General features: G+C 38.5%; 2 protein-coding genes across 2 annotated transcripts in view; one reads left to right on the top strand and one right to left on the bottom strand.

Annotated features, from left to right (window-relative positions):
• Positions 1-3,858, top strand: part of slc44a5b (solute carrier family 44 member 5b) — a 28,828-nt gene extending 24,970 nt beyond the window's left edge. The window contains 5 exon segments of the mRNA XM_018667375.2: positions 53-126; positions 531-601; positions 1,340-1,428; positions 2,097-2,181; positions 2,488-3,858. Coding sequence (XP_018522891.1) covers positions 53-126; positions 531-601; positions 1,340-1,428; positions 2,097-2,181; positions 2,488-2,603 — 435 coding nt within the window. The 3' untranslated portion in view covers positions 2,604-3,858.
• Positions 3,859-6,793: 2,935 nt separating this feature from the next.
• LOC108877365 (LIM/homeobox protein Lhx8) lies at positions 6,794-13,262 on the bottom strand. The gene is given in 9 exon segments (XM_018667379.2): positions 6,794-7,020; positions 7,430-7,619; positions 8,825-8,857; positions 8,859-8,921; positions 9,742-9,845; positions 10,417-10,637; positions 11,251-11,372; positions 11,616-11,741; positions 13,102-13,262. Coding segments are annotated over 9 exon segments (1,017 nt in total). The 5' UTR covers positions 13,183-13,262; the 3' UTR covers positions 6,794-6,943.
• Positions 13,263-13,550: the final 288 nt, after the last annotated feature.

Genomic DNA, 13,550 nt, shown 5'->3' with positions numbered 1-13,550 from the left:
CTTTATTATCCTCTACTAAGCCCTGTCTATCTTCCCTTCCCTTCCCTCACAGATAGCAATATATGGGAAGAACTTCTGCACCTCTTCCAAGGACGCGTTTTTCCTCTTGATGAGGAATGTTATTCGGTAAGACTTTTTGTCATATTTCTGTGTCTGCTCCACATGACTTAAAAGGGTCAGAATACCAATGATTTAATGCTTCTTAACATGCTGTACCATGAAGTTATTTTTTTACATTTTAAAGGTTAAAATTAGTTTGGCCATTAATAAGTCTGTTAAGGTGAGAAAAAAAATAAGATTTTGCAAAGGAAATTACAAAAGATTGATTTACTGTGTACAGGTTGGTGAAACAATTAAGAAATGAGGTTCTTGAGCAGTTTTCTTAATTACCCTGCTAGCCTTTATGTATTAAATGATGTATGCACTTTCATTGATTTTGCTTGAGTCTGTGTCTATATATGATGGTCCTGTCTCCATTTCTCTGCTGTTTGTGTTTCTCCTCCTCTCTGGCTTTTCTCACTCCTCTATAGGGTTGCTGTCCTGGACAAGGTGACAGACTTTCTGCTCTTCTTGGGAAAACTGCTTATTTCAGGAAGTGTTGGTGAGTTTCATGTCACCCTCAGTCTGTGAAGTGACATAAACAGGGGCACAGATGAAAAACTGCAGAGAAGATGGCACGGGCTATCCTCCTGAATAATAAGAGGATGATAAATCGTCTCACTCGAAAGTCATTTTTGCCATGCACATACTCCATTTCCACTCAGTTTGCATCATTATAAGTTGAAATTTATTGTTGTGTAAGTTATCTGACTTGACTTCAGTTTTAGGAGGCTATAAATTCAGTCCGGTTTATGCAATCTAGACTTAAACATAAATCCAAATTAATGCTGGTAGTTACCTTTACAAAGCCCTGCACAAAAAAAATACTGTTCGTTTATTCATTACTCTACCAACCACTTACAGTAGTTTGCTATTTGTCCTTAGGTTTCACTAATGTATGACTTATTAAACTGAATGTAGTAGAGCCAGTATGTATGTATGTATGTATAAGGTCTTCAGTCCCCCATTTCATCTAATTATAGCCTCTCAGGAACCCCCGATTTAAAAACTTAAAAAAAAAAAGAATTATTTGTGCTGTGTATCTACTAAAACCTTCATGGTTGATTTGTCAAAAAAGTTTGTGTATGATATTGATTCTATATTGGTATGAGTCAGCTGATTTTTTGCTTTCTTTCATATGACCCAATAATTCTAATTCTTTCTGGTATTATTATAGACAATATTATAGACCATGTCTTTTTTTTTTCTTTGCTTGTTATTAATTTTTTATGTTTTCCAGGTATTCTTGCATTTTTCTTCTTCACACATAAAATACCAGCTATTCAAGAGGAGGTACCATCCCTAAATTACTACTGGGTGCCACTTCTGGTAAGCAATTAAAATGTTACAACAGAGACTGAATCAGGTTTCTCAGGCAGATTGTGTTTGTATTTGACTTGGACTATTCACTGTGCTCTCAAAGGATTTTTATCCAGATTATCAGTGATGCTTAGTTTTATTCAAAATCTTCCTCTTGGCACAGTTGAAAATTATTCTTTTGATTCTCCTCCATTTTATGTCTCTTGCTTGTCTGTACCTTTTAAATAGATTGCTATGCTAATTGCATATTTTAAAAAAAAATACCTAAATAGAAAGGTTAAAATGCAGTTGGAGCATTCGGTGGACAAATATATGAAATTAAATGAAAACAAGCAGTGAAGATACCACTGAAACTAATATTTTTAGTGACTGCTGTTTTCTCTTCAGTGTGTCTCATGTCTTAACATTTCAGGTCAAGTGCACGCCAAAGTTTTTTTTTTTTTTTTTTCCCTTAGTTGTGAAAAGAAAACAGCACTGCACTCACTCCAGATCAGTTTTTTCAGCATTCCACAAGCTAATTAGTGTTGTTGATGGATTTATGACTCAGTGATTTATATTCCTCCTGATGTTTTTGGTTTGTCGGAATGAAAGTTTTTGTTTTCACAAAATAAAACAGACATGCAGGACAGATGCTGACAATACACCGCGTACTGACTGCAGCCTGTTGATTCTTTCAGACGGTGATATTTGGATCTTACATGATTGCACATGGCTTTTTTAACGTCTATGCCATGTGCGTGGACACATTGTTCCTGTGCTTTTGTAAGTATGCTGCTTTCTCAGTACTTCACATGACACAGTGTGAGAATAGTTATGATGGTTGAAGATTAAATGTCAAGTAGCAGCCTGACTGCAGTTGAATATAACTCTTTCCCTCTTTAAAACTGGCTTTAAATCATATCTGTAACTGGTTCCTGCTTATTCGCTGTTTCTGCACTCTTAAATTCCTGCATGTCTGTGTTTATTCATCTCTACTAAGCCTTTGCTTTCTTTCTCTTCCTGGCTGTCACCCTGTGCGTTATCTTCTATTCCTGCTCTTCCTTCCCCTGTATTGGGACCTGGTCTCAGGCGAAGACCTGGAGAGGAATGATGGTTCTTCCTCCAGGCCCTACTACATGTCTCCTGGCCTGCACAAGATCCTGCGCAAAGGAGAGGAGGGTGCCAAATCATGTGCCGCCTCTTGAGCGATGTGCGGCCATTTTACTAAACTTTACTTGACTCTCTCACTCACTTCTCCATATCTACTGTATGCGTGTTGGGGTGGGGGTGGGGGGGGTGGGGGGTTGTTGGACGTTTGAGAGCGAGTACTGTAGGGCTAAACATCAAAACTGGATGCATCCCAGCCTGGTCAGGGATGACCTGGACATGAAAGGACATGCTTTTACTTCAGTTCCTCACAGAAAAGGCATGGGGGGACTATAAAAAGACCTCTGTTCACTTCCTCTTCTTGAGCCAACTCAGATACTTGCCTTTTTTTTCTGCCACACTTTTTGTTCTTTTTTTCTTTTCTGTTTTTTCTGCTGACCTCTGCCTTACTGAGAGGGTACTTGTCAACTCGCAGGACGGATGCACAGCCTGAGATAAAAATGATACGAGCATTTTTACCCAAACAAATATGAGGACCTAAAAATGTACAGATGCCACTGATGGACTACGGCATAAGGCATCACTGTTAAAAATAAATAAATAAATAAATAAAAAAAATAAGAAAAAAGAAAAAAAAGTGGTGGACTTATGGGGCACCCTCTTGTCGCACTTTGGTCTTCTAGTGTAAAATCATGTTTTGTATGCACTTTCACATATGGGAAAAGAACCATGTGATTTATTTCTTCTGCCTGGCATGATTATTTTGCTGGCTGTTGATGTTTACCATTGGTTTTATAGGTTGCTTTGAATCCACTGTATTTATACTAACACACAAATCCAAAAATGGTGTGTACACTGCACTTGGCAAAACAGGTTTCTCTTCTTTTACATCATTTAAAAAAAAGGTCACAATCATTTCAAAGTTTCCATTACGCTCATAGATGTACTGTAAACCAGACAGAGACTTTGTGGGAGGTCAAGACTTCAAAAGACATTTTATGGTTTTTGCTTAAAATTTGAACAGAACCTGACAGTTTTCAGGAAACTTCTGAATGCAGCCACTAGTTTATGTGCCTAGTTGTGAAAAAAAAAGAAAAATGTTCCTCTTATTCTGTGGTTTTAGACCTAACACCAGGAACCTTTGCGATACAGTTTATAAAAGGATGTCAAAGCCATTTTTGGTAAATTTTTTATTGGATGGTTCAGATGTAGTGCTGTTTTAATACTAAGTATAATACACGCATCTGTCTGGAGGTTATTCAGTGTTCTTTTTGTATAGGAGAATTTTTTTTATCAATGAAATCCAATGAAAATGTGAATCATTTTTTGAATAAACATAAATGGTTGAAGTATTGTCCTGTGCATTTTCAAAGTACCATGCTTTTGGCTTTCATTTGACACCTGTGATTTTTTTTTTTTTTTTAACATTGCTGATACTGCTGCCTCCCTAGTGTTGGATCTGGAGGTGAACGACGGCTCTCCTGAACGGCCCTTCTACATGGACAAAAGCTTGAAGTGCATCCTCAACAAGAGGAACATCATCAAAAACAAACAAGAAGCAAGGTGAGGGAAGGAGAAAGACTGGAGGGCATTTACCAGAACATGGTACAAGCCCATGTGGCAAAAAGCATTTTGCCAAATGCAATTTAAGTGTATGTTAGCCTGTACACTATAATGGACAAACTGTAGATAAGCAGCTCTAATGATCTGAGTCGCACACTCATAATTTATAGACTCTGTAGTTCTTTGGTATTTACAGTAAACTCTAGGGGTCTAAAAATAAGTGTTGGATGGTGTGCCAAGTGTCAGAAAATTCTTGTAAATAGTTTTAGCATTTCTTACCAAATATAGTTAGCAACACACTTTTTACACAGTCACTGAAATCTGTATACCGCCACAGTCATACTGCCCAGCAAGTTCCTACTGGAACAAGTGATTTCTTTCTTTATTGAGACTGTGGTAAACTTCAGCTGTTTTTGCTCTTGATCTCTTGTAGCTGCCAGTTTTCACCACTTGGTGGTGCCAGTCATTACCACATGCCTTATGTGTGCTGTTGTTGCACTGCTGAGAGGACAAGTTTTTTCTGTGAAATGGTCTAATGTCCGTTCATCTGTGTATTGTTATCACAGTTTTTGACCTCAGAGTGTCTCACATTGAGAAAAACATTTACCACTTGGTGTCCACTGTTTGCATTTTTAACTGTCAAGGACATAATGGCATGGCAGTTCAGAGTGCTTCACTTCACAAAGTGCTTTTTTCTTAGGATTGCCACATTGAGTGTCTAATTGCACCCTGTGGTTGCATAGTTTATGTTATTAAGGAACTTGTTATTGGCACAGTCAGCAGCCAGCGGTTGAGGTCCTTGTCTTTTGGGGTAAGAATAGAAGGTGAAGTGGAAGGATGTTCTGTTTTTTGCAGTTTGGAAACATATAAGACATAACCAAAAAGTTGCTCAGAGGGGGAGAAAGGGGGGAGAAGTCCAAGTAGCACTCAATTTCTTGAACTTCAAGTCCACTTCTCTACTGGTCATTGTTATGCTCTGAATGTTTGAGCCACACTAAAATCTGCCTGAATATTAGACTGTTCCTTTGCGTTTTACAACCCATATATATATATATATTTAGAATTTTATGGGTCCTCTTACTGAGCCAGTGTGGGGCTGGTCCTGCATAGCATTACAGAGTTGTTAGCATTTCAACTAAACTCGTTTTATTTATGAGTTTAAAAAAACTCACCATATATATTTATGTTGTATTGGTTGCTTCTTGAACAGTAACCTCATATCTGGCATCAGCATTTGAGCTTATATGCTTTTGTGCTTTTTCCATAATCCAGTATATACCTGATGAATTTCTTTGCAAAATGAGACATGCGGTTTGGTTGTTAGCAGGCTGTTGTTAAGCTAACTGATGAAATAAATGGATGACACAGCTCTTGGCAGATTCACACACTGTGTACTTGTATTCTCCAGACATAAAACCTTTTTTGTTCCCCCCCCCCCTCCAAAAAATTGACTTATGCATCACTTTCTGTATGATACTAACCTTTAGATCTTTGAGATGTGACTCATGTTTGTGAGTCTTCATATCGTGTTTGCCAAACCTGAGAACCTGCCCTCATGGTGTCTCAGAGTGACAGCACTGGCAGACTTAACACACCCTCTGCCCCCGTTTGAGCATGAACACGCTGGAACATGTACGACCTTAACCATTCAATAAAAGCAAAACAACTGTGCTTGTGTATCTGAAAGGAGAGAAACGATGCATGTAGTTCCATATTACGCATGTGGCATGATGTTATTCCTTTTTGTACATACTAAAGACTTACTGTTCTCCCTGTTGAATTTTGTATCTTTTTTGTGCATGTAGCTCAGGTTTAGCTTCATTCCCAGGGGGTTGAATGCCTAAGATCTGATAAGTGCAGCAAAAACTGTGTTTTTATATGCTTCCCCCTCCCTCCCATGTCTGGAAATTAGATTCTTTTGGTCAACCACAGTCAACAAGTACACACAAGTAAAACCTCTTTCCTCGTTAGAATGGGCGTCAGTTTTCTAACTGCAAACTCTTAAAAGTCAAACTCTGAAGATGCAGTGCTCTAACCTGTCGATCAACAGGAAGATGAGCTGTACTCCAAACTGTTTTATTTATTGCAGCTCATTTGTGCTGACAGTATAAATGCCTCTGTCATATTTTTATTTATACAGCAAAAGTTGCATGTATTTTTGTAACAGAATCTTTTGCCTGTGTCTATATTCATCATAATATAGATGTGCTTTATTACTTGTTTTTAATAATAAATTGTTTTCATGCTATATACACTTTCTTAATACCACTACTCTCTCTCTGAACTCTAAACGTGCACATTGAGGTTTAAACACTGCACTGCTCTCACTGGATCCAACCTCCTGTGTAAAATATCTGTTTTCAGTCATTCACACGTCTCCCACGTTTGTGAAATTAGACATTTATTTTCAAAACAGATACACATACAATAATAAATAAATTAAAATTGCAATATTCAAACACTGCTATACAAACAATTTCAAGTTCATCTTCATAAGGACATTTGGGGTCTGGTGGCTTTCACTTAGAGTAGCACGGTCAAACTGTGTCACCAACTACACAAACAAATATAAATCTATAATGTCATATGTCACAATCCTATGAGGTACACTGAAACCTTTCCATGTCAACAATATACAGTACACTTAGGACTGTAAATTATACTTATCCATAATAATGCTCAACAGTAAATGAAGTGTTGTCAAACAATACAAACATGTCATGAACTACTTGCGGTTTAAGAAAAGGAAGGGTTTTGTGGTTCACTGAAAGTGAAAGTATATTTACCATGGAATTCTGAATACTGCGGCTAATGAGGGATGATCGCTGGTGAAGTCTGAGGCTGCTGTGTGGGTGTGGGTTTGAGTGTGTGCTCCTCAGGCATGAGACACAGGCAGGGAGGTCATGGCGTGGGCTGGCAGCAGCGGTTGAAACATGGATGGAGGGGGGTGCACTGCAGGCACACACACAGCACCAGAGTCATTACACTAATCCACACGTTAACTTACAAGCATTGGTTCAAACAGCTGTACTGCCAGTAGATGAGTGATATATTTGCTTTTCAGATAATTTACATGTCAAATAAAAAATATCACATGGGACAACATTAATTTAACCTGCACTTTGTTGTTCATTTCCCTGGGTATATCACATGTGAAACATTTCTTCTGTGATAAATTCACATGTAGGCATATGTGGGTTTTCTACAACTCTCATATCAAAAAGTAACCTAACATTAAAATGTGTCATTTTTTGTTGTAAGCTGTAAACCTCATCAATGTCTGTTCACGCAAGGTTGTAATATTTTGCAAAAATCAATCAACATCACCCTGATAATAATTCATAAAAAGTCTGGTTCTCACTGTCTATGAAGGAGTGAAGTGCGGAGAGCATTGACCCCTCCGGGCCTCCGTAGGCTGTGTACTGCAGCTCCTCCGGGGTAGGGGTGGGCTGGGACAGGCGGCTGGTCTGCAGTGAGGTCATGGGGGTGCTGGAGGAGTGGTTGGGGCTCACATGCTTCTTGTGGCGAGCTCGGCAGTTCTGGAACCAGACCTGAGTTAACAGGACAAACAGCTTTTTTGTATTTGCAGCTTTTTAAAAGCAACATGCCATGGAAGAAACATACACTTTCACAAAGTAGCGATCGTTATCACAGACTGTAAGTTGTACAAGTCTTTATCTCTCTCTCCCCCAAAAAACTTTATCTGTCAGTTTCTCATGGAGGCACAGCTGAGTGGGGGGTGGCGGGTCAATTTTTCCTCAGGTGAGTAAACCCACTGTTGTAGTTTTTAGTTAGAAAGATATGCCTGTAATGCAGTGTTCTCTCTCCATGTCAGTTCAGTGATGTGTTTGGTTTTTTTTTTTTTTTTTTTAAATCACAAGCCTGAATTTGCCACATCTCTGGAAACATAAATAACCTCTAGCACAGTTACACTGACCCTAATCCACAGCTTGATTACTTTCACACACTGTTTTTACTTTTACTCTTGGTTGAATTACACCCAATACATTAAATTCATCTGTAAATATAACTTGATATAAGATATATTTTGTTAGTTTCACAAATGTCTCCTCGGTGTAAAAAGATTTCTTTGTAGTTGTCCTGGATCTCACATACGATATGCACCTTTGCCAGTGGTGTACCACACTTGGTCATTTTGAGGTACTTTTGCATTTACTTGTTAGCAATAGTTATTGCATAGTTTGTTGATTAATGTTTTACTCACAAAAACATATCATCTGCTTAATAAATAGAATTCACACTCACTATGCGGCAGTGTGTTAAGTGTGTAAAACTGGCCTTAACCCCAATAAGCTAAGGCATTAAAATGCTGTTAATGCATCAATTATTACAAGTCAGTGTTAGAATATATGGCTTATTTAGTATGGATGATGCACTAAGACTGAGTTGGCAGTTCACATACAAACATTTAAGTTGGACAGTTATATGCTTAAAGGAGGAAAAGCCTTTAATCAGGATAAACCATAGGCTTGTAGTATTTCTTTTCTTTCCATTCAGTGCACAGTTTATTTGAAATTTTACAAATTATTTGAAAGCACATTAAATACACTTTTATTTAATGGTAGAAGTCATGTTTGTCCTTTAGTTTTTAACATGTATTGCCAGCAGATCCATATTATGCAAATATGCCTCAACAGTGGTTAGGATTTAACCTTCACCTCTCTCTAAGTAGCCAGGACTATATTCTGTATACTCCATCCTTTGTCTCCCCCTCATTCACCGACCCTCCACTGACCTGTATGACTCTTCGACTGAGGCCCGTCTGCTCCTGCCAGCTTCTGCAGTGTTTGGGCGTCTGGGTTGTTGTCCTGAGCAAACTGAGCCTGCATCACCTGCATGCACACAGGTAAAATGACATAAGTTCAATATCAGACAAGTTTTTGTTCCTGTGAGGGAATATATGATTCACCTGCAGAACACCAGTCACCAGGGTTTTGTGGTTCGTCACTCTCAAAATCACTACTGACGAATCATGTCTATTTCACCTGCACAGTGTCTGTTTCATTCAAAGAAATGCTTTAGTGTAGTTATCATGCAGAGCTGCAGCTCCTACAGGGGACACTGAGGTCAGGTTTCTTTCAGTTCTTGAACTGGGGACTGATTTTTGCACATTAGGATATTGTTACTTCATTTCTGGATCCAACACATAAAAAGAATCTGTACATATATTGTCAGTATTTTAATTATAAGGTTTGGTTCTGTAATATGCTCTCAGTGATGCATGTTGAAAATTAAGCTAAACCAATCACTCACTCACTTTACTGAACTTGCCTATATTACACAAATTTGTAATTTTAATATCACTTTAAAGGCAGAGGCCGACGTTTTTAGGCCTAACGTTTTTAAATTGGAAATTTTCTTGGGCCATACATTTCAAGATTTTTTTCCTTGCATGTCAAGCCAGACCACTGTGAGAAAATTGTGATAAACAGCAGTTTCTGTGAATGTTTGAGATAACAAAGGCCTTGTTTTAACATGTATTTATAGTCAATGAGTTTTAGTTATTCACAGTCACACTCTTTTCCTTTCTCCTCACCATATGTGACAGCAGAATTCACACTGTATTTTAACCAGTGATCCAATATTAACACTTGTTTTCCTCTTAATCAGACTGTTGATGATTGTGATGTGAATGTGATGATGGAGACTAACCTGCAGCTGGTCGGCAGTGAAGCTGGTCCGAGCTCTCTTTGAGGGTTTTGGCTGATTAATCTCCTGCTCAGTGGGCACAGCCCCCTCCATGTTAACACTGTTTCCTGCAATAAAGAGCAATTTCTAACATTAAAACATTTTGGTATTTTAAAAGCACAACAAATAGCATATATTACTTTGAAATAAAGAACATATTTTAAACCTTTGAATTAAAAAAGACCAGCATCCAAAAAACGTGTTTAGACCAAGCTATAAAAAAAGAAAACAGAACAATTTCACTTAGTGATTTTAAATAGATTGCTATTCTCAGGACATTAGAGAAATGTTTTATTTGTGCATGTTCAGTTTAAACCTATTAATAATTTCCACTGACCTATTGATCCATTATTGATAAAGAAAAGTAGGGAACAGTATATTTAACTTCTTTTTACTGGCTTTAAGCACTGATTCAGTTTCAAGATTGTGAAGGTTGTGTGTGAAAAAATATGATCAAAAGATAATAAGGTAAATATTGTATATTTTATGACAAAACGTAAGAAATCTTAAGGAAATATTGTAAGTTATTGTTAAAACTTATAGTAGCTTCTATGTCGACTTAAAGTAAAAACAATATAATCATTCTGAAATGAGTGAAACGAGTTGTAATGTAGTCTGTTCCAGGCCGAGCCGGCTCACCTTTCTCCACGGCCCGCTTGAGGTTGTCCAGCATGCAGTCATAGTGGACCCTGCAGAGCACCTTCTCCTCCACCAGGGCGAACTCCTCCCCGGTGGACAGCTGCCTCTTGCAGGAGAAGCAGGCGAAGCAGGCCAGGTGATACACGTTCCCCTTCGCCCGGCGAACCCAGTCCGTGGAGTGGATGTTCCTGCCGCAGCACGCGCACCAGGTGCCGTATCTTCTGCAGGTGAAGGTCATGGTGAGCACATCAGACTCAGACCACATATACTGTCGCTGCTATACTTTTTTTTTTTTTTTTTTTTTTCATTTTAAAGGCTTAAGCAGTTAAAAAAAAAAAACTCAATATCTTTCATTTGGACTTTGTTTTTTTATTTTTTAGAATTTCAGTCAGATTTTAGTCTAAACCACTGGAAGATACAGACTCTGCTAAATTAAATCAGTTAAAAAAGATAAAGACTCCCACCTTTACTATCTTATCTCTACCTAGTGAACGAAAATGACTAAATTCTTCCCTATCTATCTATTTATTTATCGATTTGTCTTTTATATGTGATGATGGAGTGTTGAAATGAGGTGAGAATTTTTTTTTTGTTGAAGGCAAAATCTGCTCTGAATGTATCTATGAATCTCTGAATGTAAACAATTAAAATTAAGTAAATGTCCACGAGTAAAAAGCAAGCACTGATGTCAAATTCTGCAACAATTATTATTATTACTCTATTGCCGATATAACGTAATTATTCATATCTTAATATGTTTATTTTCTGCAATAATTTCGTTTGAGTAGCTTCAATTTTCGTTTTATCAGCACTAATAAAAATCGATTCACTTACCTAAAGTAATCCAGTTTGCAGAAAACCTCTTTTTCTTTGATGTAACAGCTGGTGTGGCTGCCAAGTGAAGTCTGGCACACGCTGCAGGAGAGACAGCGCACATGCCAGCACAAGTCGTTAACCTAAAGAGAAAGATAAAGGATCAATTATGTACAGTCAATCAGTTTGAGAGGGTAGGCAGGCCTGCTGAATATACACGTTTGAATGCCAGCGTAACCACAGAAATCCAAACGAGCAAAAAAAAAAAAAAAAAAAAAAGTTAAATGAAAAACAATCCTCGCAAGAAAAACAGAAAATTACAGCACCCGCACAAAAACAGACTTAGAGGGGGGTTTTGTTGTTGTTGTTTTTTTGTTTTTTTTTACCTTTAATAAATATTTATCCACAATTTCCTCGTTGCAGCTCGCACACACTGTTCTGCCCAGCAGAGGTGCGGATGCCATCGCCTGCAGCGACGACGCCTCTTCATCCAAAACTTCCACCGGCGCTCCCTGAAGGAATCAGACCTGCGGTTAGAAAATTACGCACAGGAACGCATCCACCACACACCTAGAGTACAACAAAGGACTTTTAAAAATTGTGATCATACTCGGTCCACCTGCCACTGCCACCAACGATAACGATTAACGACAAAAATAACTTCATAACAAATCATTTACCCTCATATTCAGTCCGGCGCTTAAGATTTACACTTTCCAGGCTTCATTTGCTTTGAGGTTTTTCTAAGAGTCAATATCGTGAACGTGACCCACTCAGAGCAGAATTAGCAGCCATTATTACTGATAGTAATTAAAATATATATTTTTAAAAAATTGGAAAGAAGTAAATTTTTCTTGTCCATTATCCCAAAAAAGACTCATATAACAAAAGGGAGAAAATAAAAGCTTCTTTTTAGAAGCTAATTTGAATTATAAGTTGTAGGAGTATTCGTGATATTTGCCCAAAAGTTGCCAAATTTTCCGTCCGCAATCACAATTATTTGAACTTTTATCTGTCAAAAATGGCGTCTGGTTAATTCTCAACCTGTTTTCGGGATCTAAACGAACTTTTAGCTACAACAATTCACTCCTACCATAATGTCTCTCCTGTCCTCAGTGCATTTGCCTAGCAGCTCTCCATCTCCTTTGCAGTCCTCACACATGACGAGAAGCTATGGCGGGAAAGTGGATGTGTCGCTCCCTGTCAGACTCGCCGCAGCTGCCTTAAATGCCCCCCGGTCCTTCCCCATAAATATCATGCCTTTCACTTTTCACCATGACAACGACGACGACGACGACGACGATTAACCCAAAATGACATTTAAAAGAGAGGGATAGTCATTACTTAGAGAAACAGACAACACTTGAACTAATACCTACTTATCCTATGGTGCATTATGTTCTCGAGTTCTGCATTTGTGATGCTGCAACTGCTCGTTGCGTGCGCGCGTGCTGTGGCGGTTAAGACCCCAACACAACAATTTCACGTGTCAATCAAAAAGCCAGCGCGAGGTCTCAGGGGAAAAGGGGACTGATTTATTTAATAACAGCAATTAAAAAGGCTAAGTTCGCCACAAACGTCTACCCGGGGTAACCAAAGGTGAAGAGGTCTCATTAACTACTTGAGTTTTAATTGCAGAATTCAGGGAGGGATAATTTCCTTCGACATTTCTTCAAATTGTGAAAATACTGAGCTGTCAGCGTGTGGAAGGCCGGCTCTAATGACAGACTGGAGCCCACTCTGATTTAATTGGCGATGCAATTTCGACTAATATTTAATCTCCGATACGTTCCAGCCATATACACGGTATACTCACACCTCAGCCTGGGTTCACGGGAAATAACACGTCCTACTTTGATTTCCATCACTCACCTCATCGTTGGACAACAGAGAGTCGTTTTCGTTCTCGCTAACAACGCAGCACTCTACTTTGACTTCACTTTTCCAGCGCATGTCTGTGTCCAGGAGTGGGAAAACGCTTCCCAGTTTCAAAGTAAAAGTCTCCCCCGAGATTCCTCTGTGTGTCAGTCAGGTCTGCCCTGAGCTGTGTCTAGAGGGCGGATCATAATTCATATTTTCCTGTCCTCCTTGGCCGCGCCTCCCATAAGCTTGTTGTGTGGTTTTATGCGGGAGCTTTGAGGGGGGTTAAAGTCTGTCACAGTTATATTCTTATAAATATTTTCAAATGCGTTTTTGGATTGGAATTTGCCTCAGTACAACACCCGATATGACAGTGACGAACAAGCAACATTATATATTTTAATGGGTTTAAGCAGTGGTGAAAATACATGTACTGGAGAACTGTATGTAATTAACTCAAC

The sequence above is a fragment of the Lates calcarifer genome, linkage group LG17, assembly GCF_001640805.2.
Source record: "Lates calcarifer isolate ASB-BC8 linkage group LG17, TLL_Latcal_v3, whole genome shotgun sequence".
Taxonomy (NCBI): domain Eukaryota; kingdom Metazoa; phylum Chordata; class Actinopteri; family Centropomidae; genus Lates; species Lates calcarifer.
This window is presented reverse-complemented; position numbering and strand designations above follow the sequence as displayed.